At 40.5% G+C, this 26890-nt stretch overlaps 1 protein-coding gene across 1 annotated transcript; it reads right to left on the reverse strand.

Annotated features, from left to right (window-relative positions):
• Positions 1-1256: 1256 nt before the first annotated feature.
• On the reverse strand, positions 1257-18755 carry rcvrn2 (recoverin 2). The gene is made up of 3 exons (XM_034173551.1): positions 18089-18755; positions 5856-5967; positions 1257-1629 (listed from the first exon to the last, which is right to left on the reverse strand). The coding sequence occupies exons 1-3, from the start codon at positions 18467-18469 to the stop codon at positions 1541-1543; spliced, it is 582 nt and encodes a 193-aa protein (XP_034029442.1). The 5' UTR covers positions 18470-18755; the 3' UTR covers positions 1257-1540.
• Positions 18756-26890: the final 8135 nt, after the last annotated feature.

Below are 26890 nucleotides of genomic sequence, written 5' to 3' on the forward strand. Positions count from 1 at the left end.
CCGATGAGGACGACGAGTATGCAGATGAGCTTCCCTGAGACGGTTTCTGACAGTTTGTGCACAAATTCTTTGGTTATGCAAACCCATTGTTTCAGCAGCTGTCCGAGTGGCTGGTCTCAGACGATCTTGGAGGTGAACATGTTGGATGTGAAGGTCCTGGGCTGGTGTGGTTACACGTGGTCTGCGGTTGTGAGGCTGGTTGGATGTACTGCCAAATTCTCTGAAACGCCTTTGGAGACGGCTTATGGTAGAGAAATGAACATTCAATACATGAGCAACAGCTCTGGTTGACATTCCTGCTGTCAGCATGCCAATTGCACGCTCCCTCAAATCTTGCGACATCTGTGGCATTGTGCTGTGTGATAAAACTGCACCTTTCAGAGTGGTCTTTTACTGTGGGCAGTCTAAGGCACACCTGTGCACTAATCATGGTGTCTAATCAGCATCTTGATATGGCACACCTGTGAGGTGGGATGGATTATCTCAGCAAAGGAGAAGTGCTCACTATCACAGATTTAGACTGGTTTGTGAACAATATTTGAGGGAAATGGTGATATTGTGTATGTGGAAAAAGTTTTAGATCTTTGAGTTCATCTCATACAAAATGGGAGCAAAACCAAAAGTGTATATATATATATATATATATATATATATATATATATATATATATATATATATATATACACACACACACACACACACATTTGGGGCAGCACAGTGGATAGTGGTTAGTGATTAGCACTGTTGCCTCACAGCGAGGAGGTCCTGAGTTCAATTCCCACCTGTGGCCTTTCAGGACAATGATATTTTGAAATTTGTCTGTTTTCAAGAATATTCTCGATTCGCCTTCACTACTACTGAGTAGTCTTCTAGAATATTCTTTAACTGCTAGAACTGTCCAGAATTTTCTAGAAGGTTCCAGAATTATCTAGAAATTTCAAGAAACTTTTAGAACTTTCTAGAACGTTAAAAAAAAATAAAATCAAAGTTTGTGCTGAATGTAGTCATTTTTCCATAGACTTTAGACATAAGCAGTTGAAATATAACAGAAGCCAGGAACAAAAATTGTGTTACATAGTGTAATAAGGACTTGTACCAAGTTTCACAAAATTCCTCCTAACAGTGTGACAGTAGTCCATTTCAGAACACTTATATCCTTTTTGGGACAGATGGACAGACAGACAGAAAGATGGGAATCACCATGACATAATTCCCCTTCGGGCCTTCAGCTAGTGTGTATAAAAACTGGGGTTTGATTCCATTTGACCACTCTTGTAGCTTCTCTGTCTTGTGTTGCATGTTTGTAGCTGTTCAAGATGTACGCCAGGTCATTTATTTATTCATAAATGTTACATATTTAGCAGCTTTTACTTATTTCTTCAAGTTTTAGTCACATTAAATATTAAAATTTTTTGCACAGTATATTTCAGGGAAAGTATTTAGCACAGGGTTTGTTCACATCGTACAAGAAGAGGAATGGAAAAACCCAAAAACCAGGTCAAGAGTCTACAGAGGGAGAAAAGTGGACGTACATTTGATTTTATTGCTTCATTGCTTCGTAGTGGATAAGACGCATTGCGTTTTCATTTTCAACCACTCCTCTGATGAACTCTGCTTCAGTCAGTCGCTCTGTAAGGAGAAAAAACAAATGCTTAGCTGTGGAAAGAATAGCATATACACTGTGTGTGGCAATCAGAAAATTTTATTTCGCCCAAAACTGGCCTTGGCTGGGAAGTAAATGTGAGGCATCATTGCTTTGAGCAGCCGCTAGATAGAAATGCAGTCCTTCAAATGCATATATTACAAAGAAAATTCAACACTAAATCAAGGAATGAAGGAACTGTTAGAGTGGCCTAAGCAGTGGGTCACCCCTCTGAGTCTGGTCTGCTTGAGGTTTCTTCCTCATTATCACCAGAGGGAGTTTTTCCTTATCACTGTGCTTGCTCACAGGTTGGTAAGATTAGACCTTTACTCGTGTGGAGCGCCTTGAGGCAGCATTGTTGTGATTTGATGCTATAATAAATAAACTAAATTGAACTGAATTGGGGCAGCACAATGGCTTAGTAGTTTGCACTGTTGCCTCACAGCAAGAAGATCATAGGATCGATTTCTACCTGTGGCCTTTCTTTGTGGAGTTTGTATGTTCTCCCCGTGTTTGAGTTGGTTCCCTCCGGGTGCTCCAGCGTCCTCCCACATCCAAAGGCACTCAGGTTAGGTGGATTGGAATCTTTGAAATTGTCTGTAGGTGTGCATGAGGGTGTGAATGTGCTGGTTTGTCTATATGTGGCCCTGTGACCGACTGGCATCCTGTCCAGGGTGTACACTGCTCACCCCTATAACTGCTGTGATAGACTCCAGCCCCCCAAGACCCTTAATTGGAGTAAGTGGTTGAAGATGAGTGAGTGAGTGTGAGTGAACTGAATTGGAGTAAAGCTAAAGGAGCCAACGTGAGTCTGAGGGTAGATATATTTAGAATCTATGATTTATGGTATATTACAGCATTAAGGACACTGTACAGTTGTGCACAGATGCATTATGGTATGTTAATGCTGGGCCACAATGTCGACTTGGGGGGGAAAAAACGGTGAGCATTGTGATGTGTCTGAGGCTTCTATCAGAAGTGGCTGGACAAGGCGATGGCCAAAATGAGAGGGGTCAGCTATATTTTTGCCAGCGCATTTTGTAGCCTTGCACTTGTAGATCTCCTGAAGTGTTGGCAGACTACAGGTGATGATCTGCTCTGCTGTCCCCATGATGTGCTGGTTTGGTTTGGGTCACTTTTAAGAGGTGGAAGAGTCAAACCAAATACCAGTGCGCTTTGATGAAGGGAGAATGGACTCTGATCGCCATGTAGAACTGGATCATGAGGGTCTGTGTTGAGTTAAATGTTTTCAGCTGCAGCAGAAAGAACATCCTCTGCTATGCTTTTATGGTGATGGAGACTGTGTGTGGATATGGTGGTATCCAAGAACTTGAGTAACAGTGGAAACAACAGGTCTGCTGATACTGGAGGGGGTTAGCATCTGAAGTCCATCTACACCCAACAAAAATATAAACGCAACACTTTTGGTTTTGCTCCCATTTTGTATGAGATGAACTCAAAGATCTAAAACTTTTTCCACATACACAATATCACCATTTCCCTCAAATATTGTTCACAAACCAGTCTAAATCTGTGATAGTGAGCACTTCTCCTTTGCTGAGATAATCCATCCCACCTCACAGGTGTGCCATATCAAGATGCTGATTAGACACCATGATTAGTGCACAGGTGTGCCTTAGACTGCCCACAATAAAAGGCCACTCTGAAAGGTGCAGTTTTATTGGGGGGGATACCAGTCAGTATCTGGTGTGACCACCATTTGCCTCATGCAGTGCAACACATCTCCTTTGCATAGAGTTGATCAGGTTGTCAATTGTGGCCTGTGGAATGTTGGTCCACTCCTCTTCAATGGCTGTGCGAAGTTGCTGGATATTGGCAGGAACTGGTACACGCTGTCGTATACGCTGGTCCAGAGCATCCCAAACATGCTCAATGGGTGACATGTCCGGTGAGTATGCCTGCCATGCAAGAACTGGGACATTTTCAGCTTCCAAGAATTGTGTACAGATCCTTGCAACATGAGGTGTTGTTCTTGGATGTATGGCACAACAATGGGCCTCAGGATCTGGTCACGGTATCTCTGTGCATTCAAAATGCCATCAATAAAATGCACCTGTGGTCTTCGTCCATAACAGACACCTGCCCATACCATAACCCCACCACCACCATGGGCCACTCGATCCACAACATTGACATCAGAAAACCGCTCACCCACACGATGCCACACACGCTGTCTGCCATCTGCCCTGAACAGTGTGAACCGGGATTCATCCATGAAGAGAACACCTCTCCAACGTGCCAAACACCAGCGAATGTGAGCATTTGCCCACTCATGTCGGTTACGACAACGAACTGGAGTCAGGTCGAGACCCCGATGAGGACGACGAGCATGCAGATGAGCTTCCCTGAGACGGTTTCTGACAGTTTGTGCAGAAATTCTTTGGTTATGCAAACCGATTGTTTCAGCAGCTGTCCGAGTGGCTGGTCTCAGACAATCTTGGAGGTGAACATGCTGGATGTGGAGGTCCTGGGCTGGTGTGGTTACACGTGGTCTGCGGTTGTGAGGCTGGTTGGATGTACTGCCAAATTCTCTGAAATGCCTTTGGAGACGGCTTATGGTAGAGAAATGAACATTCAATACAGAAGCAACAGCTCTGGTTGACATTCCTGCTGTCAGCATGCCAATTACACGCTCCCTCAAATCTTGCGACGTCTGTGGCATTGTGCTGTGTGCTAAAACTGCACCTTTCAGAGTGGCCTTTTATTGTGGGCAGTCTAAGGCACACCTGTGCACTAATCATGGTGTCTAATCAGCATCTTGGTATGGCACACCTGTGAGGTGGGATGGATTATCAGCAAAGGAGAAGTGCTCACTATCACAGATTTAGACTGGTTTGTGAACAATATTTGAGGGAAATGGTGATATTGTGTATGTGGAAAAAGTTTTAGATCTTTGAGTTCATCTCATACAAAATGGGAGCAAAACCAAAAGTGTTGCGTTTATATTTTTGTTGAGTGTACTATTTTAACCCCTCGTCTCCAGCAGGTTGAAAAAGGGTGTTGTTGTCACAGATGATGTTTGTCTTCCTGTCCGCTGGTCAGGCCCTTAAACCTTTTGTTTTGGAATGATAACTGAAGAACTGCTGTATGTATCGATTGGAAATTTCTATGAGTTTGGGTTGTGTAGGGGAAGATGCTTATTAAAATTCAGCCTCATTACTCAACCAAGATGGCTGCTTTGGCTGCCATTTTGAATTTAATTTCCGGATGGTAACAAAAAGAACTGAAGTTTCGGTGGTAGGGCTTTGGTGGATAGACAAAGACACCTATTGATCCACCACCAAGATGGCTGCTGATGGCCATTTTGAATTTGCTATTCCATTCATCGACTCAAAAATGCCAACACAGATCATCACCATTTTTGCCTTGGATGTTCAGGCTAGCTACCTACACAAGCCTGTTACTTTTTGGCCAAGCTTTTTAACTGTTCCAATTCATACATCACACACCTTCAACTAAAGGAGGGGCTGAGGGGTACTGCTTGCGACAGTGACGCTACTTTTTTTGTGATTGGTAAGTGGTGCCAGGATGCCAAGTGTTCAACTTCCTCATCACCATCAGTTACAAGACCAACCATGCTGGTTTCATCTGCAAACTGTTGCTAAAGTAGATAATGTGGAGAAGTGATGAGAGGAGACAACGCTAAGGTACTGTAGTACTGACACTGTGGGTGTCCTCACCGCACATGCTAACTTCTGTTCCTCAAGCCTGTGATCCAGCAGCAGGTGGGCTCTGACACAGATAGCTGGGGGAGCTTCACCTGCAAGGGCTCTGGTATTAGTGTTAAAGGCCGAGCTGAAATCTAGAAGCTGCAGTGTGGGGCCAAGTACACGGCATCAATGATATTCTCATTTGCTCTGCATGCAAACTGCACTGGGCCCAACAAGAAGTCAGTGATAGCTTCCAGGTGGGCTAGGGCCACATGCTTAAAGACTTACAGAAGTAGTGAAGTTTCATTGTATGCAGCTGGTATATACACACTAAATTGGGGTGAATGAGTTATACTGTAACCAAGGCTGTACCCACACAGTGGCTATTGTTCAGCTGATTGCAAGATGTAATCATGAACTACATGTTGTACAATCAGCTGCTTCAGTTACACCACAAAGGTTTTCTTTGCTTTGAGCTCTTTTCTGAAGAACCACACAGCAGTTCAGTGACTCCAGGGTCATATTAGTGTGACTTTCCTTACCGTTGTCTTTCTTTTCAAAGTATGACCACAGCTTTCTGGCTCTCTTGTCGGGTGTGTTCTCATCATTTGGCAACTTTTTCTGCTCATCTCTGGGTATCAGCTTAAATAAGGCCTGAAAGAGGGATGGGTACAAGACAGCAAACTAAATTAAAAAAAAAAAAAGTTAAACACAGAGTATACTGTGTATGAAATATCAAAGCATGGTGTTTCATGGAAGAGGCAGAAGTATTCTCTCAAAACACTTTATTTGTTGTTAAAGGGTCACATTGTCAGTGGCGGCTCGTCCGTACAGGCTGTTGTGTGATGCACCTGTGACCAGAGGACTTATTTTTGGGGATGGTAGTGGGATCAAACACCGGACTGCTCGAAGTAAAGACCAGAACTCTACCAGGTCAGCCAAAGGGGAATTCCCCGTTAGCCAAGCTACCAGGAACATCTTTTCAATCCGGACTTCACCTTGCTACACACCCAAGAAAGAAGACTTTGTGTAAAACCGGTAAAATGTTTTGTTGTTTTTTTGAAACTGCAGGCTTTCCAAGCAATCTCTGTTCCAGCTCCGTTTGTGTACTTAATGTCCTGACACCTTACCTGGGGGATGAAAGCAGCCAGGCGGCAAGTGGCAAGTCACATGATTTTCTATTCAACATCTTCCAACTTGTGCCCAGCTCGTGTTGTCCTAACAAATATAGTTCAAACTCTCCTCGTCGGAGGAATAGTGAGTAGCAGGCTAATGATGAGGCTAATGATGGCTCGTTCAGCTGTGTGAGGACTTCAGGTTTCTGTTATATCAGTTCACAGCTCGGCTGTGAACCTGTGGGGGGCTCTATTTACGGTTTTAGAGTATCCCAGAATCCTTTGCGCACTGGGGAGGGAGGGTTCATAATGGCTCAGCTTAATGTTAACTTTAACATTGAAAATACCAGACATGCTAATGCATTAGCATCTGTCCTATTTTTAAGTTATAAAATACATCTATCAACTGTTTCAAAAGACCATAACAGGTTGGTTTAACATTAAAAAAAGGTAAATATTACTCACAGACATATGCTCTTTAGGGTTTTAGCGGGGGGGAAATTAAGATAAAGCAAAATAAAATAAAGAACCAACAAAGCAGCAGATGGAAGATCGAAGCACTGCTTCATTGGTTCAAGGTTCAAAGCAAAGCTGCGCTGCAGAAACGGTTGGTTATACAGACCTGCTGCAGGGTCTGTAATCAGTGTAGAGAAATGATCATTTTCCTGACAAACACCCCCAAAAACAACGGTCACTCTGAAGGACCGATAAGGGAATCGTTAAGCAAAAAGGCTACTGATGTCAATGGATCGAATAATTTCTTAAGGATACCCGAAAAGAATCGGTTCATGAAACGCAACCCTAATAGCAACACGCTTTTTTTTTCATTTTTTAATTTAATTTAATTTATTTATTTTTTATAAAACTCATATTAAAGACTCACGATTATTTATTTAATCACCTAAATACATATTTTGGCTGAACTCACCTCCATAACGACGCAACGTTGCAAACAAGTTGCTTGTTGCTTGTCCACTCCACCACCCGCAAACGCTTGTTTACACTGACAACGAAATCTCGGCCTCCCCAGCGAGAACGTGATTACGCGTGAGATTTGACACCGTAAAGGTATCAATGGAATTATACTTCTCTCAACTTTGTGACCAGGTCTCCAAGTAAAAGGTCACTACCAACCAACTGAACCTGCATTGTTTAGTTTGATTCATTCATTATTAAAATCAGATTGTATAAAATGATGAAATAACAGTAATACTTGGTTTGGTTGGTTTTATTTTGGTAAAAATCCATTTATGTAAAATGCACATATTAATAATCACAGAGGACAACACAAAGTATAAACATACACTTATTTCCATTGTGGCCCAAAAGAAGACACATGATCAGCATGTGTGCATTAGATTTGCATATACAATAATGACCCATATAATATTAATGAGGTTGCAAAATACAGTATAAAAGAATAACTGTAAACATAGTAGGGCAGCAAGATGGCTTTAGTGGTTAGAAGTGTTGCCTCACAGCAAGAAGGTCATGGGGTCGATTCCCAAATGTGGCCTTTCTGTGTGGAGTTTGCATGTTTTTGCCTTGTTTGCATGGGTTCTCTCCGGGTGCTCCGGCTTCCTCCCACATCCAAAGACATGCAGGTTAGGTTTATTGAAAACATTAATTTGTCCATAGGTGTGTGTGTGTGTGTGTGTGTGAATGTTTGTCTGTATGTGGCCCTGCGACAAGCCGGTGTACCTCCCCACATGCCCTTTGAAAGCTGGGATAGGCTCCACCCTCGTCACCCTTAATTGGAGTAAGCGATTGAAGTTGAGTGAGGGTGTGTGTGTGTGTGTGTGTGTGTGTGTGTGTGTGTGTGTGTGTGTGTGTGTGTGTAAACATAGTGAATAAAAGGAGAACATTCCTAAGAAATGTATCTACTGAATAAAATTCTTTAGCCCGAGACTTGAACTGAGGTTTGTAGCTAAGATTCTGTGAGTATTATCCATCCTCGCATGAGCAAAAACACTGAAAAAAAAAATACCATTTAACAATATCTTACAGTGTGTCACATTAAATGATGCTTCAGGAAAAGAATGACTGTTCCTCACTGAATGAGATAAATGACATCACTTAGTCAATAATTATTTTAAATTATGAACATTTGGGCATTTGGTGTAATTTATCTTATTAATGAGAATGTTTTGACTAAAGATGTCCATAACATGGTTTTCCATATTGAAGGTGTCAGATTTGTAGGAGGTAACCTATTTGAGGGCATTCTGGTAGATGACCATAGATGTTGATGTCCACGGTTCTGTCATTGTAAAGCCTCATATTTTATTATTATTCAAAAAGATATGTACAATGAACTGGACATAGCTGTCCTTGAGCCTGAAGGGAAATCTTGTGCTGCTATCTGGTGGTCACTGGTGGTTTTGCTACGTGAGGTGACAAGGCAATGGCAAGTTTGCTTGATGATTAATTTGCACAATATGATGTTTAAAAAATTGTCTAGTTAGCTATATATTAATTATTAAATGGGTCACTGTTATGTGTCGACGCGGGTTGAGGAGCGGACCTGCGTCAGACGGAACCCAGCGCTAAAAATAACCAGAAAGCGGTTCCAAAAAACAATGTATTTATTTCACCCGCTGGTGCACAACAAAGTGTAAAAAAAACAAAATAGCGTCCTTCTGGTGGAGTGAAGGCTGGCACGCTCTCCAGCGCCCAAAAGGATCGAAGCCCGGCGCTCCTGGACCCACTACCACCGCCAAACACCCCCCAGGTGGACACGACAAACCGACTCTCTGCGAAGCATAGAGGTAAGTCAGCAGTTACAACTAATATCCTTCAAAAGACACACACTATCAGCAACACATTCAGGTCTGTATTTTAAGCTTTATGCAAATGAGCAGCTTCTCACAACAGGTGGAGGATCACTTGTCCGCACGCCACAGCAGTGAGAAGCAAGCTGCACAATTCTCATCACAATTCAAGTATACTGCGTAACAAAATACCAAGTTACTATTAACAATTAATCAAACACTTAATCACCTCTGATGTGTGCTGACAGCATGTGTCCCTCACCCTTCCTTGCTTCACGGGCTCGATGTGTCAAACCCAGGCGCGGTCCTCAGCGTCTCACAAACGAACATCACAAGGTCGAGTTCCCGGCAGTTCTGCTTGAATCACACATGACTTAAATGCAGAACGCCATCCAATTATCTGCTTCAGCTGAAAGTCTTTAAGGTTGCATGTGAGCACCATTCACAGGTGCTGCACATGATGTTGATGAGGGTGAAGGATTCTTCAGCCAGCACCTTCTCCACAGACAAATCAGTTCTCATGCCACCTGGAGAGCAAAGAAAAGAAAAGAACACCAAAATATCCAGCCACACCCCCCAACACACAACAGGTCACTTCAGCCACTGTTGCAACAACTGCCCCCACCCACCCCTCGCCCCCTTTCCCCGAGAGCCACCACTGCTCATTTTGCAAAATCCCTTTTTATTTTCCTTTTTCAGTTAAATAAATTTGGGATTTCATTGTGAATGTCCTTTGTACAGAGGTGCATCTGAATACTTTGAAATGTAATCATTTACTGGGTATAAACTGCATGGCCATTTTTGTAATTAATAAAGCAGTCCATTGGTTTACTAAAAGCAACGTAATCTTAATATTTATTTGGATTACTTCAAAATCAGTTACTGAAATTTATGCTTTTTTCCCCTCACTCACTTTTTCCCCCCACAAAACAAATTACACAAATTTCACTCAGCATCGAAGCTCTTGTGGTGCACATTTTTTTTGTATTTATTTGAAATCCAACATATCCTTAAAAAGCAAAATTTAAAAAACACAATACATTTAATGGTACATGTAAAATTCTGAGAATAATTCAAAAAGTCCTGTGGTCCTGAAGCCATAAAAATAAATAATTTAATCTCAAAGACATTTTAAGTGGTGCATATGAACTATTGCTGCTTGAGTCTTCTGTTGTGGAGATTTTCTTCTTCTATTTTCAAGTGTATTAAAAAAAAAAAAAAAAAAAAAAAAAACCAAGACAAACTGCTGGTTGAAGACTGATCTGTAGTGACTACACAGGTAGAGCTCCTTCTAGTTCAGTTCTAGCTGATGAGTTAACAGCATTGGATAATTGAAAAAAGGTTTTTAAAGTTTCAAGTCAATACATTAACAATTAACAATCAACATGTAATCACGTAATCCTTGACAGTATAACTACAATCTAACTATACATTTTAACAATGTAATATGGTAGGATTATAGTTACTTATGTTTGGTAATCCTGATTACATGTAATTCATTGCTACCTAACCATGCCCTATACCTCGCGCTTTTGCATGTAGAAACAACCCTGATATAAATAAAATGCATGTCTGAGATAACCTGTTTTACATTTCTGTGATGTATGTCACAGCCAAAATACCTGATAATAGGCGATGGGCCAGAACCTGGATTTTGGGCCATTTGGCCCAACTGAGGGGACGATGGCTCACTGTGATATTTTGGTAGCTATATATCCCTAATTGTGGAAAATGTATGATAGCAATGCCAGTGTGGCTGCTTTCAGTGTGATATTGCAGGAAGTTTAAGACCACCGTTAAAAATGTATTAAAATTAAGATATGACACAACCCTCAGATAAACCTCACAAAAACACACATTCCCTATGTTTTTGACATTTATTGAGGACAAATAACCAAATAAATGTGTTTTTCAGATAAAATGGTAAATATTAAAGCTAAAAATATGGTAATTAATGATAAAAATTTAAAAATAAGTTTAATTTTAATGAGTACAAATATAATTTTTCCTACTTTGTCAATTCAACTTACAATAGCCTTTGCTATTTAATTTTTTTATTCCTATTTACTCTGCAGTACAAAAGAAAACCAAACTGCCTTTATTATTAGCACATACAGGGATCCATTTATTACCCATCAACCCTTTATTGCAATATGCTGTGTAAAATGTACATTTACACAATGCTTTACTATTTTGGTGTTGTGTGGGCCGCTGAAGAGGAGGTACTGCTGGCCCACCACCACCAGAGGGCGCCCCGCCTGGAGTGCGGGCTCCAGGCACCAGAGGGCGCTGCCGCCTCACAGGAGCAGCCAAGGTGACAGCCGTCACCTATCAACTGAGACAGCTGACATCCATCAGCGGAGGGGTATATCAGCTGGACGGCATCTCCACCTCATTGCCGAGATATCGCTCTACTAAGGAGGTAACGTACTCAGCCAGTCGCTTCATTTGAGAGGAATAGCACTTTATTGCTTGTGCCTAAGACAGCTGAAGACTGTATTGGACATATATCGGATAAGTACCCATATTCCTACACTGCAGTGTTGTTTTTGATTAGAGGTGGAGGTGGTGTTTCCACCCTACGTGTTGCTGGGTGCAGCCGCACCCACATCTGACTTTCTGTTCCTCGCCAGCAGTACCGGATCCGACGAGCGGAGGCAGTGGCCACCTGGGAGTTCGGGACTTGGCGGCTCCAGTATTCCCGGGGTTCGGTGGCAGAGGAAATCGGGTGGTTCCGGTTTGACTCGGACAGACGTCTCCTATCGTCGAGCCTGCCCACACGACACCATTGGAATTAGTTTATTTCCACAATTGTGATCTGTTGTTTGTTGTGCGTGTTCACAACAGTAAAGCCTTGTTATTTGACTTTCTTCATTGTCCGTTCATTTGCGCCCCCTGTTGTGGGTCCGTGTTCCTCACTTTCCCCAACATTTGGCCTTGCTTTCATAATTCTGTAAACCATATAGACTATAAACTATTATAAACTATAAATTTTGGGAACTTTTGAGATACTTTCAATTTTCCTTTATGTACACGCACAGCCCTGTTGTACATTTTTCCCTCAGGAACACCTGTGACTGAACCTTCAGCTTCAATTCCTGACTCAATAAGGATATCTCGTAGCCCTGCATCCTGGAACCTTTTTTCTAAAATGGCCAGTGCATTACAAACGGTATGGAATGCACCATGTGAAGAACTACATTGGCATGTTCCTTTTGTGTTTCCACACAATTTCTGCTGCCTTGGAGTAGAGTGCCTGTTCCATGACAACAGCTACCATCTACGTATAGATGCAGTGTCTCATGAATAAGTTCTGACTGGTTCAGGATCTCAAAAACCGTGGTCATATGTTACCAACAGTATCTTCTGACACAGAAACAGAGTCTCTGGTTTTAATGTTAAAACCAGTCCAGCTTACAGTTGTTTTTTCCTCTTCAGAATGCCTTGCAAGTATCCATGCCAATGTTTTGCCCATTGCAATGGCAGCCTCCTGTCTACAATGTTCAACTCCAACATTGGATGTAAACAGTGAGTGGGGACCAGCTCCTTCTCCTGAAATGTATGCCTCAAGTTCCTGGTCTTCAGGACAAAAAGATCTTTGTTTTGTTTTCCTAATACTTGGCAGTGGAATTTGTAGTAGATCTGGTCTGTGGACTTTAGGCTGAACAGCAATACCATTGACCCTGTGTGTTGTTCTCTTGCCTGAGAGTGTTTCTTCAAGTCGGTCTGTGTTGTCCCATGCAAGGTTGATAAAGACATAGGGCTTCATAGAAGCAGGGAGAATAGTTTGCTTATTCACAGAAGTTGCCATCTTCTGCAAGCATAATGCTGTGTCATTCTCTTGAAGTTGGGAATAGAATACAGCATGTCCCAGGTGATTGAGGATATGGGTGATTTCAACATTACCAGTGAGTATCTTAACAGCATATGGGAGCAACCAGTGTTTTAGAGGCTTTTGCTGTCCACAGATCACTGCGTATAATGTCCTGACTGAAGGATCTGATAAGAGTTGCCACTCTCTGAGATGGGGCTTTGTTGTCTGGATCACCTGTCAGAAGTCCCAGCAAAAACCTTTCAAGGTGACATTGTATACTGAATGGAGCACTGTCTACCTCTGAAGGGTGATGTGGCCATGGTGTTGATTTCTTGTCATTTTCTCTGACTGATCTAATATGAGCTGAGGATTTGTCAGTCTCCTTCTTTGGACTTCCACATGTCAATTTCTCTCTTTAGTGTCTGGTTTTCGATGACCACATCTCTAAGTTCAAGGGTGTCTGGACCTACAAGGAGTTTTCTTCTATCATCTAAAATGATCTGCACTGAGTTGCCAAGCTCACTTTCAAGCTTTCTGCAGAGATGCTTTTTGGTTGATTCTTTTAGATCATTCACACCTCGGTTCTGGATCTAGTTTTCTTTCGAGGTAGATATTTGGATCATTGAGTTCTTTTCTACTATCTCAGTTTGTTTGAATCCTAGAAGGTCTACAAATGCTCCTTCAATTTCCTGATAGTGGGATTCAGAGTAATCAGTTTCTTCTTCATTTTTGTCTTCATCGAATTCACGTGTGTGATCCTTGTAACAGGATGAGTGATGATGGGCCTCAGCAGCAACTGCTATGATTTCCTTATCTCATCTCTTAGTTGCTAGATTACATAGCTTTTCATCAACTCTCAATTCAGTAGCTTTGGTCAGTTTTTCTCTTGTATTTGACCTCTTCATATATTTGAGTATTGCAGAGAATATATAACCATATATATACTGACAAGACCTTGTTTGTATTTCTTCAGGAAATAGTCATCATTGGAAATATATTTCTTAATAAAGTAGCAAAACAAGCCATTATGGCAGTGTAACACTTACATTCACAATACCTGTACTTGTTACCATCACAGAATAATAAAACACCAAAAAAAAAAGAAAAGAAAAAGCTAAATAGACCATATTTGGCGGCCATTGTGAAAAATGGCTGACCAAATATTGTGTAAACTGAATAAGAGTATGCTCATTGTCTGTATTAACCACCAAAACATAGGTTTACACACCAGATTTGCTTCTCTAGCATGTCCAAGTGAGCAACACTAAGATGCCCAAAATACTAAGGTGGCCATTTTGAAATATGCCCATAAAAACTACAAGCTGCAGTGGCTGCATTGCTATCATCAATTTTCTGTCTCAGGGGGACTTGAACTTTAAAAAAATAAATAAATTATTTAATTTAATTCGCTTATAATGTGCCAAATCACAGCAAAAGCCGTCTCAAGGTGCCTTACATAAAACAATTCAACATAAAATTTAAATAATTAAAAAATGAATAAAAAAATTCAAATACATAAAAACAGAAGTAAAAGAATAAAACAGATAAAAAAAAAAAAATAAAAACTATCCATAAGAAAGAGAATAAAAATAGGTTTTCAGTCTTAACTTAAAAATGTCCTTGGACTCCGACTGCCTCACGGTCGCAGGAAGACTATTCCACAGGGTGGGTGCACGATACAAAAAGGCTCTTTGACCTAATAGGTAGCATTCCTCCCCCCAGGTGGGCCAAACAACTCCTCTGGCCTACTGCCTATAATCTGTATTAACGTGCTAGAAAAAGTATTACAGAGATTAGACAGAATTTTAATGATCCCTTGGGAAGACTCCCTCAGGGAAATTGAGGTTCCAGCAGCATTGTACAAGCAGCACACAGGGTTTTTTATGCGTGATTAAATTCAAGTTTTTTTATTGGACAATTGTACACAATTAATAATCATTGTGTTTTTTTTTTAAGATGTCTCTTAAACCTTAAACAATTTGAGAGACATCTTTAAAAAAAAAACCAAAAAACACAATGATTATTAATTGTGTACAATTGTCCAATGAAAATTTTAATCACGCATAAAAAAGAAAAATAGTCCACCTACGATGGACAATATCAGCAGCAATCGTAGGTGGTTTTGGTAATGCAGAATGAAGACAAATCACAAATTACATTTTTCTGTCATCATGATCTAAAAAAAACTTCTGAGGCTTGTCAATGTGCAATGGACTGCTTTGAGGCCATCATTTTGTAAATAACTGTGCACTTTATGTTCACGCCTTTAAGTGTGTCCCATTTAGAGAGGAAAAATTTATCTCTTGCATTTAAGACACCTAGATTAATGTGGATTAGTGCCAAGACTCAGGCCACAGGCCAAACACCACGTCATCACTGCAACCTCCCTCTGCCTCGCTCCTTCTGACACTCTGTACATTTCACCATGTGAACTTGTGTCAATCAGTGTAGTGTGTACCGTACTAGCGTATGGTACACACTCCGGATTTCTACCTTAAAAAGACATCTAAATCTGCGTTATCTCTGTGTCTGCGTGACTTTGTGTAAACCTCATCTGGTTTTGCCTGCTGCTCCATGGAGTGTAGAGAGAATGGCAAAAAGTCTTGTTTGTTTTTGATTTCTGATTTCTAAAGTGGCGTCAAACTGTAGCTGGTTTGTGCATGGAGCGCAAGCATGATGCATGTGGCATCAAGCCAGTTGGCCAGAAACAAAATCCAATTACAATACCAGCTGGTACCCTGGCCATCTGCTCTAAACCTCTTACAAATTGCTGTCATTTATCTTAAACCTTCAAATGAGAATCCTCACAACTTTCATGAGACTGTGTTTTGATAATTCAGAAAACAAATAGCGGATTGTTATTAGAATTAACATACAAGATAGTATAAAAGTTCTTTTGGCTTCTCTACAAGTTTTTTAGGCTGGATAACCCTCCTGACGCAACTCAACGTTACATGGAGAACGGGCACGGGTGGTCTTGAACATGGGAACCTTCTGCTTTAGAAACAAGTGCACCACCCACCCTTGTATACCAGCCCAAAATATTTCATGTTTTGTTTTGTTCATTTCATTTGTTAATCCATTTCTGCATTTAAGGAATGCAATACATTCCCAAAAAATGTTGAGATGCTAAAGCATTTACCACTTTGTAAATGATACCATTCCTTCTCACAACACTTAAGACATTGTGGCATTGAGCATACCAAGCAGTGAAACATTTCATGTGTTATTTTGTCTCATTCATCCTGCAAACACATCTTAAGTTGTCTTCATTGTTGCATTTTTGTTGTTGATGTTGTTTCAAAATTCTCCACACATTTGCTATTGGTCAGGACAGGTCAGCACTACAGGCAGGCCAGTCCACCGTTCATGCAAGCTTCATCAGACATGCCTTTGTAATGTGTGCAGAATGTGGTTTTGCATTGTCTTGTAGAAAAATGCATGGATGTCCCTGGAAAAGATGTCTTGAAGGCAGCATGTTGCTGTAAAACCTCAATGTACTTTTCTGCATTAATGCTGAAATGACAGAATTGTAAATTACCTTTGCGATGGGCATTGATACACCCACATACCATGACAGACGCTGGCTTTTGGACTTGTTGCTGATAACAATCTGGCTGGTCCTTTCTTTCCAAAAAGATCTGGAAAACTGATTTGTCTAACAACAATACATGATTCCATGTGTGCTGGTCCAGCCCAAATATTTAAATTGCCCCTGTCTCAACCATTTTTGGACAAAATAACACCTGAAATGCTACACTGCTTGTATCCTCAATGCCAGAATGTCTTAAGTGTTGTGAGAAGCAAGAAGCAAAATTACATAGTGGCAGATTCTTTAGTGTTCCAGCTAAGAATCACTGCAGGGTTTTTTAATTTTAGATTTTACACACTATGCCATCTTTCTCCAATTTGAGATTGTAAATCAGTCCAAAGTGGCAAACCAAATTAAAAAAAAAGAAAGAAAAAGAACCATGAAACAGACAGTGGGATTGTATAACATCATCATTACATCAAATTACTTTTTTGTGGCTTGATTAAAGAAGTGGTCTTGTGACTGGAAGGTTGGAGGTTTGATCCCTTACTGGACAGACAGACAGACAAAAATAAATAAATAATGCAAGTAAGGAACATGAAGAAGCACCACGGCTGTACACTTGAGCAAGACCTCTGATCTCCACATTGCTCACAGTGTGCATCTGAGAACTTGGCATGGAAATGGCTGAATGTAAAACCACCACTCTTTGATCATATGTCTTAGATTAGAGGTGGGCATGAAGGGCCGAGGAGGTGCAGGATTCCTTACCCCTAATCACCTCAGCATGTGATTTCACAGGTGATTTGGACTTTAAATTGAGCAGAGGAGTTCATCAGTAAAACCATCAGCTGAGACGATCGCTGTAAGGAAAACCAATACCATCTTAGTCCGTCATTGAACACTGTTGACTACCTAGCTTGTGAACATGCTGATTGTCACACTTTAAAACTTCATTTGATTATATAACTGAGCTAGTTATTAGAAATGACACCTGAAGTGTGTATGTCATAAAAGGGATGAGGTCATCATAGCCAGTGGTTTGACCTCAGTTATGCGTCTCATACACAGTAACACAGTAAAATAATAAGCCTCATAAAGATGTGGGATACTGTTTGGCACTGCACGTAAAGTTTTCCTTCATCTAATCACTTGATATAAAACTAGGGTGACCAAACGTCCTGTTTTCCTGTCCTGTCTTGCCATCCTGTTGTTTTTTTTTTAGAAAGTGATGAAAATGTCCTAGTTTTCATTGTTTTCATCTTTGAGTAAACTTCAAATATCTTTTGAGTATCTCATTGCTGGGCCGAGTGTCCTGGTTTTCCGTAATCAAAATATGGGGACCCTAATAAAACACTTCCTCAGTGACTATGACCAAAACAAATCTAAATGTATTTACTACAAATAGCAAGCATGTGTAATCACAGCACAATGGAAATGTGGTTATTATTGACTGAATTTTTGAAACTCCACTTGATTGCCTATCACTTGTCATCCTTTGATCATTATCTCACATGTCTTAAACACAGTAAATCCTTCTCACCTGGCAGATCTCAGTCACTTCTGTCCTGGTGATGTATCCGTTCTTGTCCACGTCAAACAGCGAGAAGGCCCACTCCAGCTTTTGGGTCGTCTTCCCGGTGGAGGTCATGTGCAGTGCGATGATGTACTCCTTAAAATCCAGAGTGCCGTCTGCGTTGGTGTCAAATGAACGAAACACATGTCGGGCATAGCTCTTGGCGTCGCTCTCTGGGAAGAAGCGGGTATAGATCTGCTCAAACTCTTCTGGCGAAATGCGCCCTGTCGGACACTGCTTCTGAAAGTTCTCATACCACTGGCAGATCTCAGTCTGGGTGAATTTGGTGTTGAGCTTCAGGTCCTCCAGGATCTGCTTTGATAGTGCGCCACTTGTTGCATTCCCCATGTTGGAAGCTTTTATTGTCTGAGTAATGTGTCACCTGTGTGAAACCCCCACTGGCAGCTAATTTGCCACAATATAAGTTTGAAGATTTTCTTCTTCTGTGCCTGATGACCCTCTTCTTTATCTAAAATTGGTGTTTGATTGAAGATTCAGATTTTCTCTTTGATATCTCAGTGGCCAAAAAGAGCTTTCCAAGTGGTTTCAGAAAAAAAAACACATTAGATATTTGACAAAATAAAACAGTGAGGAAGAAAATCACAAATATTTACCTGTGCGTTGTGTAAGACAAGAGAAGCTTGAAGAAAAGTGTCTCAAGAGAAAGGATATGATGGATAAGGAAGGCAGGGGGAAGTGCACCAGATAGGTGGATAATTCTGTTAATGCGGGATTTAAAGTGGCTGAGCCTTTGACTGAAATAAACCCATGAGGCTTCTTTCTCTGTTGGTTCTTCGGGTCTCTACAGCTCAATATCAAAGCATCGAGTTCATCCATCTATTACAATATCTCCACCTAACAGGTGTTTTTCATTATCCCTGCGCCTTACCATATTGCATCAAAGACTTTTACTCTTCACCAAGGAGATTGTCATCACTTTTTGCGTCTATTAGCAGAACTACTTTAATGCTTACTTTCCAAAGACTACTGTTTCTTGCATTTCCCATTTTTTGCCACTTTTTTCCTCACGAAAATATGACTTATTACATATTTAACCTGACAATCAGCAGTAGTGAGTGGTACTGTAATTGACCATGTGATTTTCATATTTTTGTAAGACCTGGTAATATTCCTTGGGTGAGTATCTCTGGATTATTACATTTTGGAGGAGTTCAGTGAAAGACCAAGTACATCTCATCTGAAAAAACACACTTTCCAAGATATCTCTGCAACCAAAAATACATTTCAAATCGAAAAACTTTGCAAACACATAGAAGACAAACAAATACCCCTGGCAAAAATTATGGAATCACCGGCCTCGGAGGATGTTCATTCAGTTGTTTAATTTTGTAGAAAAAAAGCAGATCACAGACATGACACAAAACTAAAGTCATTTCAAATGGCAACTTTCTGGCTTTAAGAAACACTATAAGAAATCAAGAAAAAAAATTGTGGCAGTCAGTAACGGTTACTTTTTTAGACCAAGCAGAGGGAAAAAAATATGGAATCACTCAATTCTGAGGAAAAAATTATGGAATCATGAAAAACAAAAGAACGCTCCAACACATCACTAGTATTTTGTTGCACCACCTCTGGCTTTTATAACAGCTTGCAGTCTCTGAGGCATGGACTTAATGAGTGACAAACAGTACTCTTCATCAATCTGGCTCCAACTTTCTCTGATTGCTGTTGCCAGATCAGCTTTGCAGGTTGGAGCCTTGTCATGGACCCTTTTCTTCAACTTCCACCAAAGATTTTCAATTGGATTAAGATCCGGACTATTTGCAGGCCATGACATTGACCCTATGTGTCTTTTTGCAAGGAATGTTTTCACAGTTTTTGCTCTATGGCAAGATGCATTATCATCTTGAAAAATGATTTCATCATCCCCAAACATCCTTTCAATTAATGGGATAAGAAAAGTGTCCAAAATATCAACATAAACTTGTGCATTTATTGATGATGTAATGACAGCCACCTCCCCAGTGCCTTTACCTGACATACAGCCCCATATCATCAATGACTGTGGAAATGTACATGTTCTCTTCAGGCAGTCATCTTTATAAATCTCATTGGAACGGCACCAAACAAAAGTTCCAGCATCATCACCTTGCCCAATGCAGATTCGAGATTCATCACTGAATATGACTTTCATCCAGTCATCCACAGTCCACGATTGCTTTTCCTTAGCCCATTGTAACCTTGTTTTTTTCTGTTTAGGTGTTAATAATGGCTTTCGTTTAGCTTTTCTGTATGTAAATCCCACTTCCTTTAGGCGGTTTCTTACAGTTCGGTCACAGACGTTGACTCCAGTTTCCTCCCATTCGTTCCTCATTTGTTTTGTTGTGCATTTTCGATTTTTGAGACATATTGCTTTAAGTTTTCTGTCTTGACGCTTTGATGTCTTCCTTGGTCTACCAGCATGTTTGGCTTTAACAACCTTCCCATGTTGTTTGTATTTGGTCCAGAGTTTAGACACAGCTGACTGTGAACAACCAACATCTTTTGCAACATTGCGTGATGATTTACCCTCTTTTAAGAGTTTGATAATCCTCTCCTTTGTTTAATTGACATCTCTCGTGTTGGAGCCATGATTCATGTCAGTCCACTTGGTGCAACAGCTCTCCAAGGTGTGATCACTCCTTTTTAGATGCAGACTAATGAGCAGATCTGATTTGATGCAGGTAGTTTTGGGGATGAAAATTTACAGGGTGATTCCATAATATATTCCTCAGAATTGAGAGAGTCCATATTTTTTTTCCCTCTTTTTGGTCTAAAAAAGTAACCGTTACTGACTGCCACAATTTTTTTTCCTGATTTCTTATAGCGTTTCTTAAAGCCAGAAAGTTGCCATTTGAAATGACTTTAGTTTTGTGTCATGTCTGTGATCTGCTTTTTTTCTACAAAATTAAACAACTGAATGAACATCCTCCGAGGCCGGTGATTCCATAATTTCTGCCAGGGGTTGTATAACTTGCAGCACATGCAACAATTTAATTTGATAATGTGTCTTCATGTGTAGTGCATCCGTTGCAAGCCCGACGCCACGAGGGGGCGTTTAGGGGCGACGCTCCCTCACGTCATCAACCCCGCCCCCTCGGATGTGAGAGTTATCAAAAAATAAAAAGAAAAGAAAAAGAAATACTGGAAAATATAGCAAAATATTAGTTATTCAATAATATCTAATATCGAATTAAAGCATGCTCGATTTATTCAAGCAGTGTCAGAGCTGGAGTTTCTGAGATTCGTCAAGTCCACCAAGCAAAAGGCAGATCATGCAGCACGACTCACTTGGGGAGGGTGTTAATGCTGCGTTTACACATAACGACAAGTCACGAATGCCACGAAGTACACATTCTTGGCCGCTGATCACGAATGTGATGATTCGGGGCAGAGGCGTCAGGTGTCCTCAGGAACTGCTGCAACCTGTTACCACACGTTACGATTAATGGCACGTGTTGGAGAATTATCAGGAACCATTACGCACGGTCAAGAATAGTGTTCCGTGTTGTTGCGCGCTATTGCGCGTAACAGCGCATCGTTAAGTTCTGTCACGTTGTGAACGAGGTGTTGTCTCCACACACACCCACCCATATTCATCCAACCGAATTCAGATCGCTCCAGTTTTTCAGAAGAACTTTGTGCCTGCATGTCTAGTTGGGCTCTGTGCCATGGAGTGGTGCACATGCCCAATTGCGCTGTGTTTGCGCTTGTGATGGAGGGCTGTATGTGGGGTTAATCTACTGTCTTGTGTCGTTTCTCAGATCAGTTGTTGGTTTGGTTTTGTGGTATGCAGGAGATCACTTGACCGAGGCGTTCAAATGATAATTTAAAAAAATAGTTATTACTCTTTACTCTTAGTCAGTCTCTTACAATGGTGTAGCCTAAATACATGAGCTTTCCAGGAGCGCATCCAATTCATTACGCACGCTCAGAGGCACGTCCCCTCCGGTGCGCTTTTTTTGGGGGGGGGGGGGGGGGCGACCCCGCCCGCGACCCCGCCCTCTGTGATAAACTCATCACCCCCTTAATATTTTTTTTTCTGGCGCCGGGCTTGTTCCATTGTGTTGTGGAGAAACGCAACTCATGTTTGTATTATAAAATTAAAATGTTACACGTGCTGTAAGTTATATTGAATTGGCATTTGCATTTTTTTGATGCAACTACCCCTGATGTTGAATTGATACAGGGTTTTTTTGTTTTGTTTTGTTTTTTGTATTTGCGTTTTCCTCATTTGCTAGTTTACCTAAGTTGGAAGTGTGGCCTCTCAGCCACCGTACAAGAGAGATGCTATAAAGCTTATAACAGTAAATCAGTGGTCTAAGTCTCAGGGGAGGTGATGGTCTAGTGGTTAAAGCACTGTGCTTGAGACCAGAGGATCCTATGTTCAAATCTCAGCCTGACCGGAAAATCACTAAGGGCCCTTGGGCAAGGTCTTTAATCACCTAGTTGCTCCCAGTGTGTAGTGAGTACCTTGTATGGCAGCACCTTCACATCGAGGCGAATGTGAGGTATCATGACAACATGAAATGAAATGGCGTTACTAAAGTCTAAAGATTTCCTGCATATCTGCTACCAGTAAGGCTAAACTAACAATAGTTGAGTGTTCTCACTACAACTATCACACACTGTATTCCAGTATTATCTTCCTCTGATGCCTTTCATTTCTTTTTTAAATCTGGTGGTAGCTTACTGCCTGCCTTTGTTCATAGTATGACTGTTCTTGCCACAATCTGTTCTTATCTCTGCTCCTGTATTTATGCTGGTTTTTGTTGAAGAACAGAGTGTGCTGTAGATAGTGTTGAGCCACTTTCTCCTCTTCGGCTTGATCCAGTTTCATATGTGGCCTTTACAGAGGGCATTTTTCCAACCCCATGGAAAATCCTTTTGCATTCTAAATCGAAATCATTTCTAAATTCTAATCAAACCACAAAAGTGCAGTACACTATATTTTTTTGTTTGTGTGTTTGTACAAGTAAACTACATTGGCCAGATGTAGCTATATCAGTGAGCGGCCCCTTTTTTTTTTCCAATTCAATTCAATTCAAACAACTTTATTGATCCCTAAAAGGGCAATCCATTTTCACACCCAATTACCTCAAACAAAAATACAGCAATTAATCCACAATTATTACTAGTTGAACATTTTTATGAGTCCCACATGATAGCAGAAGTAGAACATTGCCTGTTGTCTTGCGCAACATTGTCCAAGTTCTGCTACCACTTCAATTGCTTTTGTGGTTTCTTTGGGATTTGAACAGTTTGTGCATAAACTCACAAAAAAATTAGAACGCACTGAAAACTTAAGTTTGCAAAACCACACAGAGAAAAAAGTAAACAAACAAAAATAATTTTCAATTTCAATTTATTTTCATTTATATAGCACCATATCACAACAGAGTTTCCTCAAGGCGCTTCACACAAGTAAGGTCTAACCTTACTAACCCCCAGAGCAACAGTGGTAAGGAAAAACTCCCCCTGAGGAAGAAACCTCAAGCAGACCAGACAAAGGGGTGACCCTCTGCTTGGGCCATGCTATAAACATAAATTACAGAACAATTCACAGAAACAATTCACAAAACAAATATACAGGAAAAGCTGTTGGTGCACAGGACAGGAGAGTTTCCAGCATAAATACAATTCCTATATCTGGATGGAGCCATACCTTAAACAGAGAGAAGAAACAGAACCAGGCATCAGAAAGACAAAAAATACAGTATAATTTGTCAGCATTAAACAACAAGAAAAAAACAAGAAATACTAAGGTGATCACCGGCCACGAGCCCTAAGCTTCACTAAAAGACACAGAATTTAGGTAAAGTTAAGGCTGCGGCACGCTCAGTTTCCTAATAAAATGAATTAAAAGAGTAAAAAGCATAAAACAAAACCATACTAGTATGCTAGCCATACGAAAGAGAAAATAAGTGCGTCTTAAGTCTGGACTTGAAAGTCTCCACAGAATCTGACTGTTTTATTGATGCAGGGAGATCATTCCACAGAACAGGGGCATGATAAGAGAAAGCTCTGTGACCCACAGACTTCTTATTCACCCTAGGGACACAAAGTAGGCCTGCACCCTAAGAATGTAAAGCCCGGGCCGGTACATAAGGTTTAATTAGGTCAGCTAGGTAGGGAGGTGCCAGTCCATGAATAATTTTATAGGTTAGTAGCAGAACCTTAAAATCTGATCTCACTGGGACAGGAAGCCAGTGAAGGGATGCCAAAATGGGTGTAATGTGGTTGAACTTTCTGCTTCGTGTCAGAAGTCTGGCTGCAGCATTTTGAACCAATTGGAGACCCCTAATGCTGGACTTCAGTAAACCAGAAAATAGAACATTGCAGTAGTCCAATCTAGAAGAGATAAATGCATGGATCAGGGTCTCAGCATCAGCCATAGACAGGATGGGATGAATCTTCCCTATATTTCACAGGTGGAAAAAAGCAGTCTTCGAAATATTTCTAATGTGGAGGCCAAAGGACAATGTAGGATCAAAAATTACAATAATCAATATCATTCACTTCATTGTCCTTGTATCAATAATACAAGGACAATGAAGATGGGGTTTTCCCCATGTCTGGACACAACACATCACACCTGCAATCATGTCTGTAAGCAAAAGGTATAAAGCCTAGGTGATAACCCTATGCCCACTGGTGACAGTGCCTATCCCCAGATTCTGTTGAGTGAAGCAGATAAGACTCCCCAAGGAACATCAGATCAATGCAGGTTACTTCTGCACAGGCCTGAAAGGACAGCGGGTTGGGTCAGGTCAGGTTTGGACAAATACTGTATTTCAAACTGATACTTGGGGCAAATGTCAGCACAAAAATACTGAACATATGGAACCTTTCTCAAATGATGATGTCATAGCCCTGCCTCCTTAAGGTCACCCACTTGTAATGTTATTGTTGTTGTTGTTAACAGCATAATTTAACATACTGTTGTCTTGTTGGATCATTAATCAGATTTATTTTTATTTCAGAGTGCTGAAGAGATGATGGATTGTTATGGTGAATGCTGATTGTGAATAAATGGAGCACTGTGATGCTAATAAAATAATTGCAGAAAGGACTTTCAGCTTTTAAAATAAGTGATTTTTTTTCTTCTTGTTGGAGGTGGGAGAATGTGGCGGCATGCTGAGAAATGCAGTCGGGGCACCACATTATATAACACAGGGGGAATTCTATAAAAAATGCTTTGTCTATTCCCAAGCAATTTCCACAGTAAGGAATTAAAGTATTTCCAGACGTCGTCTTCCAAAACAAGGGAGTCTTATGTGGATAACAGTTTTTGTCAGGCTGTGATGATGAATCCAGCTGAAAGAATGCAACAGGTCAGATTAAAAGTCTTTATTTTTTCTGTGTGCCTGGGTAGCCAAGAAGTCTACTTCACATGATGCTATTGTTCTTTTTTGTTAATAAAAAAAAATAGAAGAAAATAACAGATCTAACAGGTTTATTCCTGTTAGTGGGGATTTAGGATGGAAATAACAGGGACATTAATAGTGTCGGGTTCAGGTCAAGGTTTTACAGAAACATTAAAGTGCCTGTTAGATTTGGTCACGACTCTGTTGGATGCAGGTCAGGTTTGGACAGAAATATAAGGCTTGAACCGTGCTCTAACTTGGCCAAGGCCGGTACCCGTTTACAATTGGGTGGACTGAGACAATGCAAATGAAGTGACCAAGGACACAGACAAGTAGTGTGACCCAGTATCAATCACAGGTCTACATATTGGAAGCCCATTTCCTATCCTACTGATCTATAACTGCTCTACATTATAGTATTAAAGTCAACTTTACGAGTATTTTTGGTAAATGTACAAGATTGATAAATTCAGACATATACCAAAAAACTCTGACAGCATGGATGCAATTGGGTTTCCAAAGTCTTTTTTGTTTTTAAATTATTATTATCCCAACAGCATTTCTGTTGTTTCACAAATGGCTTTTTAAGTTGACCAATCATGACTAGTTCCATATTACCATCTATGCTCCTTCACTTGTTGTAAGTAGCTCCATTCCATCAGATTCTTTGCACTGAATGTGCAGTACCACACTGTCCACTTTCCTTTCAGTAGTCTGTCACTCACTATAGATGTCTTTGTTTAACTGAGCCAGTGTTGAAAGGTGTAGAAGACAAAGTTTTTTCTTTCAAAAGAATGCTGTTTGTAGCACCAGCCCATTCTCCTTCCTCTTCACTGTGTTTGGGCTCAGACTTAATTTGTTTTTCCCTTTCCAAAGTATTCTGCATTTTGTTTTCATTCTGATGTAACTCAGTATATCATATACAGAGCATTGCTTTCTTTTTCCAGTGGTTCAAAATTTTGAAGTAGGGTTTTTATTTTTATTTTTAACCAAATATACTTATGTGCATCTGTATTTTTTAAATAATTCCTACAACTGCACTGGTAAACTAACACTAATACAGATTTCATCCTCATTACTGGTAACTTCTTATTAAATAACATTTGCTGTAAATGATTTCAATGTATAATACTGTTTTGGATAATGCCTTTAAAAAAGTTATACAACCCCTGGCAAAAATTATGGAATCACCGGCCTCGGAGGATGTTCATTCAGTTGTTTAATTTTGTAGAAAAAAAAAAGCAGATCACAGACATGACACAAAATTAAAGTCATTTCAAATGGCAACTTTCTGGCTTTAAGAAACACTATAAGAAATCAGGAAAAAAAAATTGTGGCAGTCAGTAATGGTTACTTTTTTAGACCAAGCAGAGGGAAAAAAATATGGAATCACTCAATTATG

This window comes from Thalassophryne amazonica, chromosome 7 (genome assembly GCF_902500255.1).
Source record: "Thalassophryne amazonica chromosome 7, fThaAma1.1, whole genome shotgun sequence".
NCBI lineage: Eukaryota > Metazoa > Chordata > Actinopteri > Batrachoidiformes > Batrachoididae > Thalassophryne > Thalassophryne amazonica.

Coding starts and splice junctions, on each gene's coding strand:
- rcvrn2 (XM_034173551.1), bottom strand. CDS start 18,469: ATGGGGAATGCAACAAGTGGCGCACTATCAAAGCAGATCCTGGAGGAC. Junction 5,968..18,088: donor AAGTGACTGAGATCTGCCAG/GTGAGAAGGATT, acceptor TCCCTCTTTCAG/GCCTTATTTAAGCTGATACC. Junction 1,630..5,855: donor CTTTGAAAAGAAAGACAACG/GTAAGGAAAGTC, acceptor TTCTCCTTACAG/AGCGACTGACTGAAGCAGAG.